This window comes from Micromys minutus, assembly GCF_963924665.1.
Source record: "Micromys minutus genome assembly, chromosome: 20".
Lineage (NCBI taxonomy): Eukaryota > Metazoa > Chordata > Mammalia > Rodentia > Muridae > Micromys > Micromys minutus.
Genome location: NC_137955.1, coordinates 20,930,245 through 20,947,231, shown reverse-complemented (window position 1 = coordinate 20,947,231; position 16,987 = coordinate 20,930,245). Strand labels below are relative to the sequence as shown.

General features: G+C 39.2%; 1 protein-coding gene across 3 annotated transcripts in view; it reads left to right on the top strand.

The window, feature by feature from the left end:
* GHR (growth hormone receptor) overlaps positions 1-16,987 on the top strand; it is a 226,002-nt gene that overhangs the window by 85,398 nt on the left and 123,617 nt on the right. For all 3 annotated transcript variants that reach the window (XM_080933685.1, XM_080933686.1, XM_080933687.1), the window contains exon 2: positions 11,323-11,401. In XM_080933685.1, the coding sequence (XP_080789811.1) occupies positions 11,332-11,401 (70 nt within the window). In that variant the 5' untranslated portion in view covers positions 11,323-11,331. The remainder of the gene's footprint in view (positions 1-11,322; positions 11,402-16,987) is intronic.

Here is a 16,987-nt window from a genome sequence, read left to right as displayed (position 1 = left end):
ATAAGAAACAAGCCCCTTCCAGTAGAGCCAAGATTTATGTGATATGCCACCAAGACAGACTGACCAGCACAGACTCAGTCAGTCTTACCCTTTCCCCAGTCAGTGATAGGTTTCACCACTGGTTTTAATTTACATTCCTGCCAATATATTCTAGTGTTTAAATTCCCTAGTTTGCCCTTGGATTAAGATAAAAAGCAAGGCCAACAAACTCATAAAGACAATATCCTCTATACTTTTTTCTTTTCCCTTGGATAATCTCATGTAGATTTATTGGTTCAAAATGAATGCTGTTCGGTGGCCCAGAGGAAGTCAAATACCAAAGCCTGATTTACACAGGCCAAAGTCAAGAGAAAAGACCAATGCTCCTGAACAAAACATTTTGTTTTTCATCCTTCACTGCACTGTAAAAAAAATTCTGTTACAGTTGACTGCTTTATTATTTTTTAAAATAAACATAGAAAAATAAGTTAAAATTCAGAGGATGACATGTTGAACATAGAGATGAAATATAGGAGAATCGATGTTCTGAGAGACACTGCAGCTGTCTCCACTGAGACAGTCTACTTCTTAAGTCAAAGACTTCTTATCCCAGGAAACAGCAGGAGACAAAACTATAAATTATTTAGTATCAGATTTCTTTGTAGCACCTTATAACAATTGTCGGTATACATTATCGCTAAAGTCCCTATTGGATCCAGATTTCTATATGCAGATAACTTTGAATCATTTATTCTCTTCTCGATCTAGGAAGTCAGCCTAAGACTTAATCATAGACTTTTAGAGCCTGTCTTAATTTTCAGTTGCTTCTGTAACAAATTGCCACAAATTTTAGTGACTTAAAACACTCCCCTATTACTTCACAATTATGTAGATGTCTGGGCCTACCATGACTCCATTGGGTTCTCTGCTTAGAGTTCACAGGGATAAACTTGAAGTATCCTAAAGGGAGTGCTGCTTTGTGGAAGCTCCCTCCCAGATTATTGGAGTTGTTGGCTGGCTTCAGGTCCTCGCTGCCATGAGACTGTATTTCAGTTTCCTTGCTTGTAGACAGCCAGAAGCCAGTTGGTGCTGCCAGTTTGAACTGGACTTCAAGCTCTTCCTCTACCAAGGCAGATAGTCTGTCTCAAATTTATAATTTCTCTGCTTCTCCCCCACTGAAGGAACTCTTCCACTTGAGCTTTCATAGGTTCCTGTGATAGGATATTCTCCTCATTATAAAATTAGTAGATTGGTCATTTTAGTTACAGCTGTAAAGTCCCCTGATGGCGGAACCTAAATTGGACAACACTGGCTGGAGTAATTAGAAAATCTTGGAGGGATCCCATCATTTGGCCTTCCCTCCACTCATCATCTACAGTTTCAAACATTGCCTGTGTGATTTCATCTCTATATGTGCATTTCTTTGACGTGATACTTCATAGGATAGGAGCTGTGGTAGCTAATTTTGTGTTTACTATTTCAACCATTCAACCGAGAAAGTTAACTTACAAGCTAGGCATAGAGGCTTAAGTTCAAGGGCAGCTTAGTCTGGCTTATATAACAGGCTCTAGGACAGGCTGGGCTACACGAAACCTTGTCCCTGAAAACTGAAACAGAAAGATAAAAAAGGTAAAGGAAGGAGGGAGAAGGGAGGGAGAGAGGGAGACGGCGGGGGTGGGGGGGAGAAACTACCATATACACACATTCCACTCCTGGGCATATAGTCCAGGAACTCTGTACCCTCCATGGAGGTATTTCCATACCCATGTCTATTACTGCTCTATCCATGAGAGCGAGGAAATGGAACCAACTTAGATGTCTATCAGAGGTGAGTGACAGACACACATGGAATCTTATTTGGCTTTGAGAAGAATGAAATCATGACCATCTGTAGGAGGACTTAGAAAGTATGACTTCAAGTCAGGTGACCTAACTTAGAAAGGAGCCTACAAGTTTTTCCTCATGTGCTCGTCCTAATCTACATGTGTATACATGTGCATGTGTGCATAAAAAGAGCTATGTGGCTATAAAATTTAGGAAGGAGACCAAGAGAGGCTAATCTTAGGTGACAAGGAAGAGCAGACAACAGAAAAAGGACACAGGAGTCATGAAAACATAAAGCTGTGTGTGTGTGTGTGTGTGTGTGTGTGTGTGTGTGTGTGTGTTACTGTTTATTTTATTGTTGGTGGTGGTTAGGTTTCATTTGGTTTGGTTTGGTTTGGTTGGTTTGGTTGGTTTGGTTTGGTTTGATTTGGTTTGGTTTGGTTTGGTTGGTTTGGTTTGGTTTGGTTTGGTTTGGTTTGGTTTGGTTTGATTTGGTTTGGTTTGGTTTGGTTTGGTTTGTGTTTGTTTCAAAAAACCTCAGGGTTTCTTTCTTTTTCTTTTTTGTGGAGAATAAACCATCAGAAACAATCAGTAGTGATAATCAATAGGGACAGTCTGACTTGTTATATTGCTTACTGTTGGATCACTATCTTATCAAGATAGAAATGTTTTTGTTTAAAGACTGTGTTCAATGAGAAGCTACCATAGTCTATGGTGTAACCTCCTCTCACACCAGTTAAAACAAGAAGCATTTCTGTTGTAGAGCACAAAAGAAATTTCATTACTTTTAAAATTGTTTAAATAGTCTTTTCCATGTTCTACCATTGTCGCTACTAGTCATCAACCCAAGACGAACAACTACAGGCAGCTAAGAAATGCTAAGAGCAGGAGAAAGAGTCTTCCACAGGGAGGAGTACACTAACTTACTAAATACAAAGTCAGCCCTGAAAGCATATGTACAACTAACACCCTACAGACAGAGAAAATTACATTTGGGAATATATGTACTTATACATATATGCAGGTAACAACAATTAACAAAAAGAGACCATAGGGGAGTAAATAGGGGATATGGGAGGGTTTGGAAGGAGGAAAGGGAAGGGAAAAATCATATTATATTATAATCTCAAAAATTTACAACTTTTAAAGGAGTCTCTTGTGGAAGAAGAGAAACCAGGAAACCAGTAATGCATTTTCTTTTTCAAGTTCTAATTTGGAAAAAGAAATAAAAGGCTGATCAAGGAAATAGCATAAAGAACTGTAAAACGGGACACTACTGACATCAGCACCACAGATTGATTTTTCTCTGCTACAGAAAAAATCATGCCTTCATTGGGAATCCATAATGTACCAAATGAATCAGACTGGGTGAGCTGAGGAGTCCCCGCCCCCCACAGCCCAGTGATCCTCAACCTTCCTAAGGCTTCAACCCTTTAATGCAGTCCCTTAGGTTGTGATGACTCCAAACCATAAAATTATTTCATTGCTACTTTGTAACTGTAATTTTGCTACTGGCATGAATCATAATGAAAAATATCTGAAGTGCAAGATATCTGATATGCAGCCCTTGTGTAAAGGTCATTCGACGCCCAGGTTGGGAAGTACTGCTCTAGACTCTAACATCTAGAGAACCTGTGGAAATTTGCTGTGATGTGCTCAGCTCACACTGCTGACTTTAAATAGAATGCCAGACAGTAAGGAAATCCTCTCTGAGTAGGACAGTCAGGCACAGCGATAAGAAGAGCTCCAGGTGCACATACATCAGAGGACAGCATTGTCTGGCATCAGTGGGAGGAGAGGCCTTTGGTCCAGTGAAGTCTTCTTTTCCCAGTGTAGAGAAATGCCAATGTGCTGAGGTGGAAGAGGGTGGTTGGGAGAGGGAGCACCTTCATGGAGGCAAGGGGAGGGGGAAGGGTTGGGGGAGGGGTAACATGTAAAATGTAAATGCAGAGAATATCCAATAAAAAAAGAAAAAGAAAATTTAAAACAACTACAACAAAAACAAAAGTTGGCATTTAAAAAAAAGAAGAAGCGCTCCAAACACCTCGTTAGCAAAATGTTCTTTCTGCTCTAAGTCCATAGAGGAAGGTGAGGCCTTGCCCCCTCTGTGTTGTCCCAGGAAGGGTTTCTGCCTGAATCAAGCCAGTTCTTAGAGTGTTAGAATCCATCTACTCAGTCAGCTCTAAAAATCTATACTTGACAAAACACATGATCCAAATCCCATAATAAGATCAGAAACAATTACTGGAATAATATTACAACCCTTAGGATATTTGCCACACAATTGGACCTCTAATGTAATGCCTGTTAAATTCCCTGCACACCTAAATACAAACCTAAACTATGACTCCTGCATAACTCTAGGAAAATGTGTTACATGAGTGTAAACTTTTCCCTTCTCGGCACCCTCATGGGATGTAAATTGACTTCGTTACCATCCACACAGTCTTAGGTTTCATATAGTATATAAATAAAGCCCTACTCTTGGTCTGCTCCAGGGGAACAATGTAGTACCATTCTCAGAACTCTAATAATTATAAATTTATGGGAGAATAAAGACATGAGTTGAGTAAGTCACTTCATCTAGTTCTGAGGTTATTGTTGGCTGTTGTTTTTGTTGTTGTTCTTTTGCAAAAGTATTCCTACTAAGGGGAGTAAAGGCTGGATTTGAACCCAGCATTCTCTGACTCAAGAACACATTTACTTGACTACTTATCTCACCCCGTCTGTAAATAAAGACCAAGGCGAGAAGGCTGTGACAATGTCTGTAGACCCAGGTTTGCCTCTCTGGGTGATTATTAACTAAGCAAGATCTGCTGACAGCAGATCGGATGTCATTAGATGAAATCAAATGTCCAGGGTTCGCTCGGAAGCCCTCATACATTTTGTGTCCCAGTCAGCAGATTCCTCAGTCTTTGTACCTGATACTTTACATAGAACTAGCCAGTGACAGTCCCTTTTGCTGTCAGTGATGAGCTGGAACCGGCTTCTACTGGGTTCTTATGGGTAGGCTAAAATCAGCTTTGGCAGAGGCATTTATGCCACAGAGGTTGGCAAAAGCAGATTGTGGTCCTTTTGTAATTCCAAAGAGACAGTAAGGAGACATTTGCCTGTGCACTGAAAAGGCAGACACATGTGGATAGTCTGCTTATGGAAGTAAAAATAACACCCACTCTAAGAAATGCCAACAAAACCCCAGGCAAATGTCATCTCCTAAAGTCTCCAAAGACTTCCATGAATCTTGGGTCCTGTTCAGCATTTGTGAGGACCTCTGAAAATGAGCTCAGAATGTTTATGTGATTAAAAATACTTTAAATTGCTCATTGTTTTGTTACAGAATATTTGCTGATAAGTAATGTGAGCATTGATGAGCTTAATGTTTAAATGTATATATATAGGTATATATATACCACAAAATGTATGACCAGTGTTGTCAAGTGAAAACTTATTGCATACCACATATTTTAAATTTTTAACTAATCACATTTGAAAAATAAGATAGGAAGGTTAATTATAGTAATATATTTAGCTATCTAAATTATGCATTCAATATGCAGTCAGGCATATTGATAGATATACTCTATCTATTTTTTTACCAAGTCTTTAAGATCTATATATAGTTGTTACAAACATATCTCAACTTAGCTGCTAAATTTTATGGCCCTAATTTAGGTCATAAAATGTACAACTGGAAAAACATATTCACTTTTCAACCTTTTCTAAATGCATGTAAGTGCTTAATTAAAACAATCAATTAGCATTATATGAGACATAAAATTACTTTACTCCTCAGTTATATTAGCATATTCCAAATTCTTTGTAACCACTGATAACTTAAGTCAGTCAACTCTGACATAAACAAGATATGTTCATTTGTTAGGTAGAAAAAAAGATCAACACTATTCCAGACCATTTTTTACATTTGCCTGTCAGTATACATATCTAAAATTCCCATCCTAGACTCCCACTAGATTCCAGAGAAAAGAGCAATCTCAAAAACTTGTAGCCCTGTTCTCCATAACTATGTTTCAGACCATACTGAGGAGTGCTCCCAGACATTATAATGATGAGAAGTTCCGTTTGTCTCTTCACTTTCTGACATGGTTCCCACATGACTCAGGTTTGGGTAACTAGGGGCGGGGTTAGGGTTGGTATTAGGGGGAATGCTAGGGTAAGATGAACCTGCTGCATTATCTGTCGCACTGAGCTAACTGTGGCAAATACACTTGCTAGTAATGGTGATAACTAATGATGCTACAGGTCCACGTGTTTGCTTTGGCACTGTACTTCCTTCCATGGCTTTAGGGTATATACCTACTTGTGAAAATAAAAGGGACCATTTGGTTACTGTATTCTGATTGCATCAGCATCTCTTGCAACAATCTCCTGTTGTTAGTTCATCATGACCTAGGCAATACCACATGCATTTATATGAACATATAGGTGCATGTATCTTATTAACACTTAAAACATATGATATACAGGAGGATATATTTATAATATATATGAAACACATGTGATATGTTTATAATTTATATCATTATCTATATATTGAGACATAGATATCAGGTAGAGTGGGCTATACCATCTAGATTAGTCTAAGTGAACTTTAGAGTGTTCAAATGACAAAGTCACCTAACAACATTCTTCTCAGGATCTGTCCACACTCTTAAGCAGCATACAACTTTTGCTATCATTATTTTTTTAATGTCTGGGGCTGGGAAATGGATTAGTGAACAAAGCACTTTCCATGCAAGCTTAACGGTCTGCATTAGATCCCCAAAACTGCCTTAAGGAAGGCAAGAACTGAGTCCACACTATTGTCCTGACCTCCAGACATGTACAGTGGTGTACACACCTGTGCCCCCCCACACAAAAGTAATATTTTTAATTGAAAAAAAATCTCTGTATGCTTTTCTTTCCTCCACTAGGGGGAAGAAAATAAATTGATTTAACGCATTTGTATCTGACCAGTTTTCTAATGATCCCCACAGTACAAATGTCTTAACATAAACTCTACATGCAAACTATCCAAATAGATACTCAGTGCTAATTAGAAGAGGTGATTTGTGGTATCATTTGGATTGGCCTTTGCAGTTTTCCCTGCTAAGATAATACAGTTTCACAACATTTTTATTACTGATACACACCAACACTGGGTAGCTCACGTTTATTCACTTATCTTCTGAAAGTCTGTGCTATTCAACACAAACAGTTCTGTTTCAACTGGACTTTTGAAATCAGCTCTTTTCAATATATATATAAATGAGTGAAATTGTCAAAATGAGAGTTTAAGGGGACTTAGTGTTTCTGGCTAACTTAGCTGTCATCATGGAGTTGCTCCTGGCTTTCTTGTCAGGACTCCAGCCCCAACTCCATCTTAACTTCTCCCACATATCAATATGCTAGCAGTGTATTTTAAGGGAGCTGTTGTTTAATTTCTTTTAAAATACTTAACCAGAGACAGGGAATCTGAGTGGTTTGAGATGGTTGCTTATCTTGTTTCTGCTAACTATAAACAAGCCGCAAGAGTAGATGTCCCTCGAGTCATTAATGCGCATTTTAACAGTCCTTTTGACTGAGTTAGGCATTTTTCACAAGACAGTCTAGTCAATGTGTTAAGTTTACCTCACACTCATCTGTTTACAACTGCCACACTCATGCCTTCTGTCCATGTAACCCTTCTGTTTGCACCTTGAGCTTCACACTAGACAACTCTCACATTTCTGGAAGCCTCATGAAGGTGTCATTCACCAAGTAGCCCAATCTTGAGACCTTCTCTTCCCCCTTAGCAACTCGAATCCCAGCATCCTCACCTCTGCCTTTTATTCATCCACGTGTTCACTCATCATTTATTGTAGACGTGTCCTCCCTTATCTTCTCCTGTATCCAGTTATCACGGATCTTTTCAGTATACCTGGATGTGATTAAATGAAGGAAGCATGAGAGGCAATGTTACCTTAAAGAAACTCCATGTTTGCATTATATCCTCTGCAAAGTCTAATCTCCTTTGCTGACCCAGGTTTACCTATAAACCCGGGCAATGATCTCTGTTCACTAGCGTCAGGTATTACCAAGTCGCCCTCAGATCCCATCCTCACCCCGGATCATTGGCATTGACCTTTGGTCCATACAAGTTTATCATAGCTTGTCTCGCTGTCTTTACACATCAAAATCATATCTATCATTTAGTTCTAATTTCAAAACCCTCAACTCAACAACTAGTCTCTTTTTCCTAGTTTGACTTTTCATTCTTCATTGGAACCCATCTTTCCTCAGTTTCGGATGTTGCCTGGTGCTCATAGTTAAGAAGCACAATGTGGATAATTCCCTGCAGCGCTTTTGTTCATTTCCAGCAGCCACTAATCGGTCCAAAAATACTTGTTCCTTTTCATTTAAAACAATGCAGCCCATGCCCTTTTTACCTGGAGTTGGTCGTAATGTGTTTAGGGAAATGTCATATCCCATATGTATCTCCTCTTTTGTGTCTGTAAACTATGTCATAGTCACAGCATGATCAATGTATCATAGGCCTCATTGTCTAACTTGGGAGCATTCTTTACTGGGCAACTTAAAGAATACACCAGCTGGATTATTTTATTTTTCAACTGTTTCTCTCTGAAGGAAGGAGAAAAGCAGGCAAAATGCCTTAGCCCTGGAGAGTGGAAATGGTGTGAGTTCCATTATGTAAGAAAAGAAGCCTATTTTCTCCCTCTTCCTGAAAATATTCCAAGAGGCTGTAGCCAAAGAGTGAATAAATATCACAAGAAATTTCAAGTAGGATTTTTTTTCTTTAGGAAAATACTGCAAACCTTGAATTTAAATTTGGAATATTCCTCTGGGAAAAAAAATGCCTGCCTTTAATAAATGCCTCTTAGAGGTGTACATCTGATGAACTCTTCTATCTCGAGGTTAATGGATCATTGTAAGTTTGGGCATTTGGGGGGAAAGCTTGAAGAAGGGGATCTCTCTAGCATCTGGCACATGCGATTGTATTAAATGAAACTTTCAAACTCTGTGTGACAGAACTCAGTCCTCTCCCAAGTCCATAATGACTCTTAAATGTCAGATGAGACATTTGATCTCAGCTAGAGCCTCGTATAGAAGAGTCCAGACATCCAGAAGGTTCGCCTGGAGTTCTGCAAAGATGGCAGGGACAGCAAACAATCAAAGCCAATGGCAAAGTCTCTAGACTGTGTCTGCTGAGACACCAATGAAGGGGGAGGGGAGGCTGGATTCTGATACAGCAGCTAACTCCTACTGAATCCAACGACACTTCTGTGTCCTCCTTCTGGTCCTTCTGCCACCGGTATGTTCCAGGTGGCAATGAACTGTTCTGATCCCCTGCCGGAGAGGACTACAGCTTTAACTAACCTTGTTTCTGTGACAGGAGATGAAAATGAACTCCTTGCTAATTTGTTTTTGCATCCCAGTTTGTTCTGTGTGTGTGTGTGTGTGTGTGTGTGTGTGTGTGTGTGTGACATACAAACGTGGAGCTATACTCATCTTATAACAGTGTTGTAGTTACTTATTTGAGAGAAGTTAAAATTCCTGTGCATGAATTAGCCTGGGAAAGACTGGAGACTAAGGCAGAATGCAATTCAGGGACAGAACCTACCTAACATGTACAATGTGGCTTTCTGGGCCCTCAAAATGAAGAAAGCACAAAACCTTGAGGGGTAAGGAAAGTTGGTCTACTAGTTTTCTCACCTAAGTCCCACTTGTTTCTGGCACCTGCCTTGTCTTTTTAAAATGCTTGAAGATCTGATTTCTAAGGCATGGATGGCGTCTTTTAAGAAATGCAAACATTTCCGTCTACCTAACTTGGAAAGAAAAATAAACAACAAAGGAATTGAGAATCCATTCTTCCAGTCTGCTATCAAGTTAGTACACGGTAGTAGGAGCTTCCACCGTAACTGTAATTATGTCCTGAAACGACAAGTTAAATTATCGTTACTTTAGAGTCTGCTTCCTCAGTTTGTTCCCTATTTCTTTTTTTTTTTAATGAGAGTAAAAGAAATTTCACACTATAGGATTTTCAGTCAATTGTATACTTGATCTAGCTGTTTAATGCATTTCTGCTAGAGGCTCCGAAATAACACTACATGACCTGTATTCCCAGAAGTAGGAACAGAGAGCTAGTGATTAACATTTGGGAAGTAAATGAAGGCAAAGCTACCAGTTAAGAATCCAAATATGCCGATGGGTCATAGCAACATCCCACTTGCTGAAAACCTCCCAGTTAACATTCACAGTTGGTTCTTCTTTCCAAGTTTGGAAGGGTATGAACATGCAAGTATATTCAGACACAAGAAAATACTTGGTTTGCATAGATATGTGTTTTGTTAAGTGAAAATGCTTAGAGAACAGGGAATTGAAATGTCATCCTCTTTCTACAAAGGAAAATGTAAAACAATGGGCATTTTATAGCTCTTCATAATTCCATGGCTGTTACCAGAACCACAGCTACAGACCCATGAAAGCAGTTTCACCTTGATTAGGAATAACAAGAGGGGTTATGTCAGTAGCGTGAAGTTTGCAAGTGATTAAAGAGATCCGCAGAGGCCATTGAAGAATAGGGGTCGTGTTGATTAAGACCTGTCTAGTGTGTCTAGGTGACTTGTAAATAGGGCAGTACTTATGAAAATATTGGGACTAAATATCAAAGTGGCTGGCACTATTTGTCAAATGCAGCAATCATTCTCCAATGAGTAGAGTTCTGAGATCCTTTCCAATCCACACTTGTCTCTAGAGAAGCTTGGACATAGACACCACAGGTTATTTTTCCAAAGAAGTGTATTTCCTTCAGATAAAGGTATGTGCTTACTGAGCCCATTGATGGATCCCTCGTTCATGAGACTGAAAAGCTAAAGGGACAGCCACACTTGGGCTTCTAAGTGACTAGAAAGACGGAGACGAATGGCTCTCTGTGAACATATGCCTGGGTGTTACAGAGCACACAATCATTGTGAGATCAAAACCTCCCAGGGCTCCCTTACCTTCACGTCTCAGCTCCTCTCGAGGTATGCCTCCCTGGGATCAGTACAGTGTCTTTAAAGTACAAATTAAACTCCTTTGGTCTTTGTGAAACAAGTATGAGAAATGTTAGTATTATAAAAGATTGGTTTATTTTATTTCTTGTCTTCTCTGAGCAAATTTTTCTATCTCCAGATTAAATTAAAAATGAATTACACTCGCCCTGTTATTGGAGCAGTGTGTGGGGGTCATTTGCTGTGAGTTGGTCTTGTGGCTGTCAGCCAGAACCTGAAAAATCTGTCCTACCCATGCTGTTTCATGAGGCAAGTGCTCATGAAATGGAGAATGGATTCCAAACTGCTCTGTGCATACCCATGACACATAAGTATGGTGGTTCTGAAGTCTAAGGCAATGCTAGCCTTGCTAAGATTTCTTCTACAATGGTCTTCTCTGCACACTCGCTACATCACAGAGCTTTGAATGTTAAATCACGACCATGGTTTGTGGCTGCTTGTCTTAATCCTGTGTCCTTCTGATTTGCAGGTCTCAGGTATGGATCTTTGGCAGATGTTCTTAACCTTGGCACTGGCAGTCTCCAGCAACACGTTTTCTGGAAGTGGGGGTGAGTTCTGCATTCCTTTTCTCATCATGTGGTATTAAGAAACACAGTAGATCTGTGTTAAATCCAAATGAAATCATCTATGTTCTAGGTAACAGCAAACAGGAAACCTGCCTTACCTTTAAAATCATAACCCACGAGGGCCACTCTGGGGATGTGTAAGTGGGGCTATAGTAGTAGGCTTTGGTATCTGGTATTTTCATATTAGAAATTGATGTTATATAATGTGCTATTTATGGTGAAGACAAGTCAGATCTCCACAAGAGATATTAAAATCACACCAAAGCGTTATTAGCCTACTAATCACTTAGCTCGACTGTGACCAGGCATAGTGGAGTCTGTTTCCAGAGCTTGGAATGCAATGCTCTTAATCATATTCCCTGAGATGGAAATCTCAGGCTTCCAATGAATGTGTGCCCCTGTTCTCTGAATGACTTCCATTTGGCTGAGTTCCAGAGGAAAAAGACGCCCAAACTAAGTGACCGAGGTACACAGAAGTTGTGAGCTACCTCAGCCGTCTGAATAGTTTCCCTTATATTTTTCTTCTATACTCTCCTGGTAGTCTCAATATTTCCAGACTCACCTGTCATCGCAGAAACATCGAAGAATAAATGCAGGTGTTGGGGGGGCGTCTGTCTGGAAAGAAAAGTGTCCTCACAAAGAGTTGGTGAATTTTTTTGAAGAGTCCTGAGCACGTAGCAGTTTTCTTTGCCTGGGTTTTACTGGAGGGTAGAAACAATACATTTTGCTATGTTGTGGCACCGGACTCTGTTGATGCTTTGAGCGTAGCCAATTCCCTTACTCAACACCCAGCTCATGTTGGAAAACACAGTTTAACAAGTGACTTAATGCCTTAAGATGTCCTGCTGACCTTGTGACCAAAAATAAATGCCCGGTAGTGAGCTGCTGACTGTGTTAAGAGAGGCTTGGAAAGGGGAAAAGCTAGAATGTCCTATTTCATGTCTTAAAGCGATCCCAAAATATTTATAGAAAAGACATCATAATTGTTTGAAATACCTTTGGGTCTCTCTGGTGTTACAATGTCAACATTATGCAAGTCAGATGTGGAGAGAGTCCCATACTCCACCTCAGCAGCTTTTCCCATGGCTGCTTTTAGAGCCTGGTTCTGAGCCAGAGAATTACAGCTCAGATCCTCTGCTGTTCCAGAGTCATGGTGGTTTAATCTCCCCTTTCTTCACTAAGGTGACTTTCAGTCCACGGGGTAAGGCATGAGGAATGTACAAGCCTGTGAAGTGAAAAGTACAGTGAAAGAATCATTAAAGAAGTTGGAAAAGGCATCCCAGACTAAGAAATGAGAGCTTAAAGTGTTTTCAAACCTAGAGAATTTCCAAGTTCTGTTTAACAGTTTAAACATTTGCATGGCCTTCAACTTCATAAGAAGACTGAAGACCAAATAATAATAATAATAATAATAATAATAATAATAATAATAATAATAATAATAATAATAATAATAAATGGCTTATTTGAAATTAATTTCATTGTATATATTTATGATATACAATGTTATAAGCAGTGTGTGTGTGTGTGTGTGTGTGTGTGTGTGTGTGTTTATCTGCCACATACCTAATAGCTTCAGTCGAACTTAGCACATGACACATTGTAGGTCATGTTCTCGGATACCATTCATGGACCATGTGTTTCTTTTATTTTATTTTAGATTTCCCTCTTCCAGTATAAGACAGACTAGAAACTATAGGCAGAGAATAACATACAACGGGGTTTTATAATTTATTATTTTGTTTGGCTTGATCAGTGTGATATGTGGCAGTGTTGAGTGGGTTATCATAAGAGAATCACATGTAAAACTCTGCCCCGGAGGTAGACTGAAGCTGACAGGTTTGTACAGGAAGGGAGAGCTGCCTCTTGGCTACTTAAGCAGGGCTCTACTTGTTAGGGCAAATCCACAACTGGAAATATATTGGGAGTGAGAGGATTTTTTTTTAATTGAATTTAATTGCCCTATGGGAAACGCTATGGGAACTCAACTTTGAACAATACCGTCATTGTATTGTTTTTAATGTTGTAATGGTGGGGTTTTTAATCACTCATCCTTAATATGAGGCTTCATATTCCTCCTCAGTGCAAGTTATATATTCTCATGGATAATTCCTTATCCATCCTTAAGAATGGGCAGTGTTGTCTTATCGCTAGAAGACTTTACCAGGTCGATCAATGCACTAGCTGTGGAATATTGCTGTTGAAAATGAGCAAAAAGATCCCGTGTACATACAAGTGCCTGATATAAAGTACACCATCTATCCTTATACAGCACACAGTCAGCAACTCAGCTTGGGCCTCGGCAGCCCCAGAAAGACACAAACAAATCCCTAATGTCCAGAGAAGTTCAGTCTGGCTAGAATAGCAAGAGTTTCTGGAAATGTTTGACTCTTTAATGTCTGGCTTTCAAAATGAAGGCAAGTCATCAAGATTCTCTGAACAAAGTAACTCAAAGTGATCATGGAATCATCAGTTCAGCAAGGCTGCTGCTAAGACAACTTCAGCGCGTCCTGTTTTCACAGCTTGAATGTGGGGGCCATGAGGAACTCAAGGAAAGTCTTCAATAAGTTACCATGACAGTAGGTAAGTAGAGCGAGAGTTAGGGGATCAGGCTTTATACATGAACTGTGGGAATGGCCCAAATCACACTACATAGGAGTAGCACTGAACATAGAAAACTGTTCATTCAGTTACCAGTTATACCATGTTCAGTGAATGAGTATGCAAAGGGTAGTTCCATTATATGCATTTAAAAATCAACAAATATCTACTGAGCACTCCCTTTGTAGACAAGAAAGGTGTCATTTGGCAGAACTCACTGTACATGAGCACTCTGTTTGTTTCTCTTGGAAATAGACTTAAGGCAGTTGATTTCAGTAGAATTATACAGTCTACAGATGGTGAACGGATTCACAGGCAAAGACAGGACTTGTCTGGCCTCGAAAACCTGTCAGTTTATGAAAAGGAAGAAAAAGTATGTGCCAAATCTATAAAATGATAATCTTTCTCAAAGCTGGAAGCATGCCACTCAAGACAAAAGCGCTGAACATAGGATGGAACATTATTGACACATTTTTAGTATTTATAGACTACATATATATTATTTAGGTATGGTATTTATATATAATATATGAAGGTTTATTTGTGTATATATACATATAAATTATATAACCTATTAAAAACACCTATAAACAAAGCTCATAATTCACCTCTCCCCACTCTGAAGAAGGCTTCTGCAAAACACATTGTATCTTTCTATACCATTTAAGAGAAAGCCTTTTCTACAATGGTATGCCATGTTCTAAAGGAACCAAATTCAGCAAGAATTGTTCTCTTTATATTTTTGAACAGTCTTTATACTCATATGCAGAACAACATGATGTTTAGTTGGAAGATTCTGCTGATCTTACTGTTCAACAGAAAATAATAGCGCAGTAGGTTTTTTTTTTTAATTTTTTAAACAAACTCTACAGCACTACAATTGAAGCTACACATAGCTGTTAGAAGTTGCCAAGCCATCCTGGATATAGTTCAAAGAAGTATTAGAGTCACAGTTGAAGTTGATAAACATTAAAGGGTGTCCCTTTAAACACTGTCAAAAAGAAGTAACTTAGAGCTTTGGCTTCTGAAGTGAGTGGGGGAGCCACAGATCTTTCAACCTTAGCTTTCTTGACCATCCAAAGCAGGAAGAGTTTCATAATCTGTCTAATGTCATGGCTCATGTCCATGTACATCAACAATACTGTGTCACCTTGACCTCTTCATATCACAACTGTACTTTGACATTAGACTTCGGCATGTTGGAGCAATCCAGATGACTATAGATGGTGCCAATGAGAGATATAAGCAAGGTCATTTGTAAACAATGGCACAAAATATGCTTTCAATATATACTTTTTTTCAATTATACTTTTTGGGTGCCGAGAGGAAATTAAAATTTATGTTCATGACTTCAAGGAGCCCATAATTTACAGAAGGCAAGGCAGAGATGTAAATATAATTCAGTTTTGAGAACCTTTAGTGATTTCAGAGTTTTAGGCTAGTATTTTAGAATTCCACCCTGTAAATAATAGTAGTGATAAGAATAATTTGAATGAATGAGTGAACTGAATTCATTATGTTAAAAGAAAGATGGTCTAAAGGTGACAGAATTGTTAAATAAATAAATAAATAAATAAATAAATAAATAAATAAATAAATCGTGATCAGAGAAATATTAGGGATATCCCAAGTGGACTTCTTGTGGTTCAATTAACAGTAGAATTTTGAGAATATCAGTATGTTCTTATTCAACCCAGTTCTGTTTCTACACATTTAATGAAATGTTATTAAGAAAGCATTGGTTCACTTTTACTATAGTGGAGTCATGGAACACAGTCATGACAGTAAAATGGTAGAGGCTGCAGGGTAGTCCCCCTCTGCATAGGAACATATTAACCCCAGGGAGAGAACATCCTGTCTTTAACACTGTATCTGGCATTCTTTTTCTAAACTCTTTTTACCTATGCCTAGCCCAACTCTTATGACCCTCTAGTCACCTGCATTTCTGGCTGGCACATGCCGTAGATGACCATACAGTGGCAAGTCTATCGTATGGACAACAGACTGAACTCTCTTTTCATTAAAGTCTTTAAACATTCATGACTGTATCTCAAGACCTTGACACACACACTCTTAAACATTATATCATTGCAGAATATGTACTTACCTCATACAATGCAACAAAAAGCAAGCAGGGAGATGTACAATGCTTTGTGCTGGGCAGAATCCTAGAAGGTGGCTAGGTTCACACAGCAGCTGAGTCAGCCCAGTGAAGACTCTGGCAGTGTAGATGATTAAGTTTGTGTCTCCGCTAATTTTTAAGTTAAAGGCTTTGGACCACCCTTGATAGATCATTTATCCACTTATCTGCCTTGGACCCCAGTTTTTCTAGGACAAGAAACTGTCCTGATTTACAAAATGTTGCCACAGCACATTGATTCAGGAACCCAAACTAAGACTTCTTTTTTGAGTTGACAGGGAAGAGACTGATAAAAGTTCATTGGTGTGCGATACCTGGAAAAAGTGGATGTTCATAAGCACACCTGGCTATCTACCTCTGGCTAGAGGCCAATCTAGTCTCAACTACGCAGAAGCCCATGTTAGTTTGGACTAACTCAGCCAGGGTCCATCAGTCAATCACAGAGCACCTAGGAGAACCCTCAGAGATCTAACTACCTTGGAGTCTTCTGACCTGTGGTTGGTGGTTTTAATTTTCTCCTGATTGCCATCCTCCTTTTCCTCCTCCTCTTCCTCCTGCTCCTCTTCTTCCCATTTCTCCCTCTCCTTCTCCATCCTCTATTGAAGTTAATGTAGCTGTTTTCCCAGAACTGGTTCTAGTTAAAACTTTAAACTCCATGTGGTAAAGAGATATAGGTCTATCAGATTTATCAACCAAAGTGCCTCCATGACTTGGCTTCCGGTCCATCTAACTGCTTATCCTCACTACTGTGCCCCTAACTTGTCATCAAGCACTTACCACCATCCCCCAAACCAAGAAGAACACTCGTTTCTTTTCAGAACAGCAGG